A 2050-nucleotide genomic window follows, 5' to 3' on the forward strand; every position below is an offset into this window, starting at 1 on the left:
CTTGTTGATATTAATCGTTTTTCGTCGTTTAATAGACTCGTGAGAACTATTGCTTGGGTGCTGCGATTCACAAAGAGATGTCGTTGTGGCCGACGTGCTTGGCATGCTGAGCAGTGGGGTTTGATATCGGAAGAGCTGGACGCATCAAAAAAGCTTCTTTTTCGTCATTGCCAAGAAGAAGCATTCGCCCTCGAGCTCCAGAGTATCGCAGATGGCATCCCTATCTCACGAACCAGCGATCTATACCAGTTGTCGCCATACAAAGACGAAGACAATGTGCTGCGAGTTAATGGACGCATAGATGCTGCGAGTTGGTTGCCGTTTAGTACGAAACGTCCAGTTATATTGCCATCCAATCACGCTCTTACAAAATTGTTGGTACAACATCATCACGCTGTTCTTAAACACCAGAACACCGAAGCAACAATAAGTGAAATTCGCAGAACCTACTGGATTCCACGCCTACGTCAACTTCTCCGGAAGGTTATAGCCGATTGCCTCGTTTGTCGCATAAATAAAGCTGCACCAGTTACCCCACTTATGGGACCGCTGCCAGTGGATCGCCTTGAGCCCTTTGTGCGGCCATTTACATACACTGGCTTAGATTACTTCGGCCCTATCATGGTCACTATAGGACGCCGGCAAGAAAAGAGGTGGGGGGCGCTCTTCACTTGCTTGACGGTAAGAGCCGTCCACCTAGAGTTGGCTTACGACTTGAGTACGGATGCGTGTATCATCGCAATTCGAAATTTCATCAACCGGCGCGGCGTGCCAGTAAGGTTACGTTCGGACAACGGGAAGAATTTCGTCGGAGCAAACGAAGAGGCCAAGAAGTTTTCTGAGGTTTTCGACTGCGAAAGGGTACAGAATGAACTAGCGTCGAAGGGTATTCAATGGAGGTTTAACTGCCCTGTCAATCCATCAGAAGGAGGCGTATGGGAGAGAATGGTGCAGTGCGTAAAAAGAGTTTTACGACGAACGCTTAAGGAAGTTGCACCAAGGGAACACACCCTTCAATGTTTCCTCGTCGAAGCCGAGAACATCGTCAACTCGCGCCCGCTTACGCACCTACCCATCGCTCCAGACCAAGAAGAACCGCTTACTCCTAACCACTTCTTGCTCGGTTCGGCGAACACAGCACAAACACCAAGTGTCAACAAGGAACCCGAAAGGATGTGTTCGCTACGAAAGCAGTGGCGTATCGCTAGACAACTTCGCGACCACTTTTGGAAAAGGTGGATCCTTGAATACCTACCCACTTTAACGCGACGTGCCAAGTGGTGCCAGGGCACAAAACCAATCGAACTTGGTGACACAGTTTTTATATGCGACGCGAATGTTCCAAGGAGGCAATGGTGTCGTGGAATCATCGAGGCAGTCTACCCAGGAGCCGATGGAGTGATCAGGAAGGCAGATGTCCGTACCAGCAATGGAATCGTTAGACGCGCTGCATCCAAGCTAGCCGTTCTTAATTTAGAAAATAGTTAATCAGAGTGATTCACGGGGGGAGGGGTGTCGCGGAACGCCTATCAAATGCAACGCTGTTATTTCAAACCTTAAAATTGTTTATTAGTAAATGCGGCAACTCTTTATGTTTATTTGTGAACGTGGCAAGATTGTAAACCACGGTTCCATCTTCAGCGATTTGACGAATTCACTCGTTGCAAAAAAGCCGACAGAGACGGAACCGCGGTAAGAGCTAAATTTTGGTAATTTGTTAATCGTTAATGTAATTCCTTTATTATAGAAATAAACCATTTCATACTACTGCTTAATTCATCGCACATCTTTGGCGTAAATTTATAGAGTTTAATTCGTAGTCTCTAGCAACGAGCACAACCAGTAAACAACCTTGGGTGAATTTGGCGACTGCCCTCCTTGGGGATGAATATGCCAGGAATGAAATTATTGGTACACACGCCTTCAAAGCACGCAGAGTTGCTTTTGACAAACAAAAAATAATTAGCTCAAAATAGTTTCAAAAAAATATAGTGTAAAACAAAAATTATTAAATAATTCTACATTAAATTATATACGTAAATGACTCACT

The 2050-nt window shown here is 45.6% G+C and overlaps 1 protein-coding gene across 1 annotated transcript; it reads left to right on the forward strand.

The window, feature by feature from the left end:
• The first annotated feature begins 11 nt into the window (after positions 1-11).
• On the forward strand, positions 12-1842 carry LOC108355827 (uncharacterized). The gene is made up of 2 exons (XM_017606961.1): positions 12-1692; positions 1748-1842. The coding sequence occupies exon 1, from the start codon at positions 541-543 to the stop codon at positions 1486-1488; it is 948 nt and encodes a 315-aa protein (XP_017462450.1). The 5' UTR covers positions 12-540; the 3' UTR covers positions 1489-1692; positions 1748-1842.
• Positions 1843-2050: the final 208 nt, after the last annotated feature.

This window comes from Rhagoletis zephyria, unplaced genomic scaffold, assembly GCF_001687245.7.
Source record: "Rhagoletis zephyria isolate East Lansing unplaced genomic scaffold, Rhagoletis_zephyria_1.1 Rzeph_scaffold_50643, whole genome shotgun sequence".
In the NCBI taxonomy this organism is placed as follows: Eukaryota; Metazoa; Arthropoda; class Insecta; order Diptera; family Tephritidae; genus Rhagoletis; species Rhagoletis zephyria.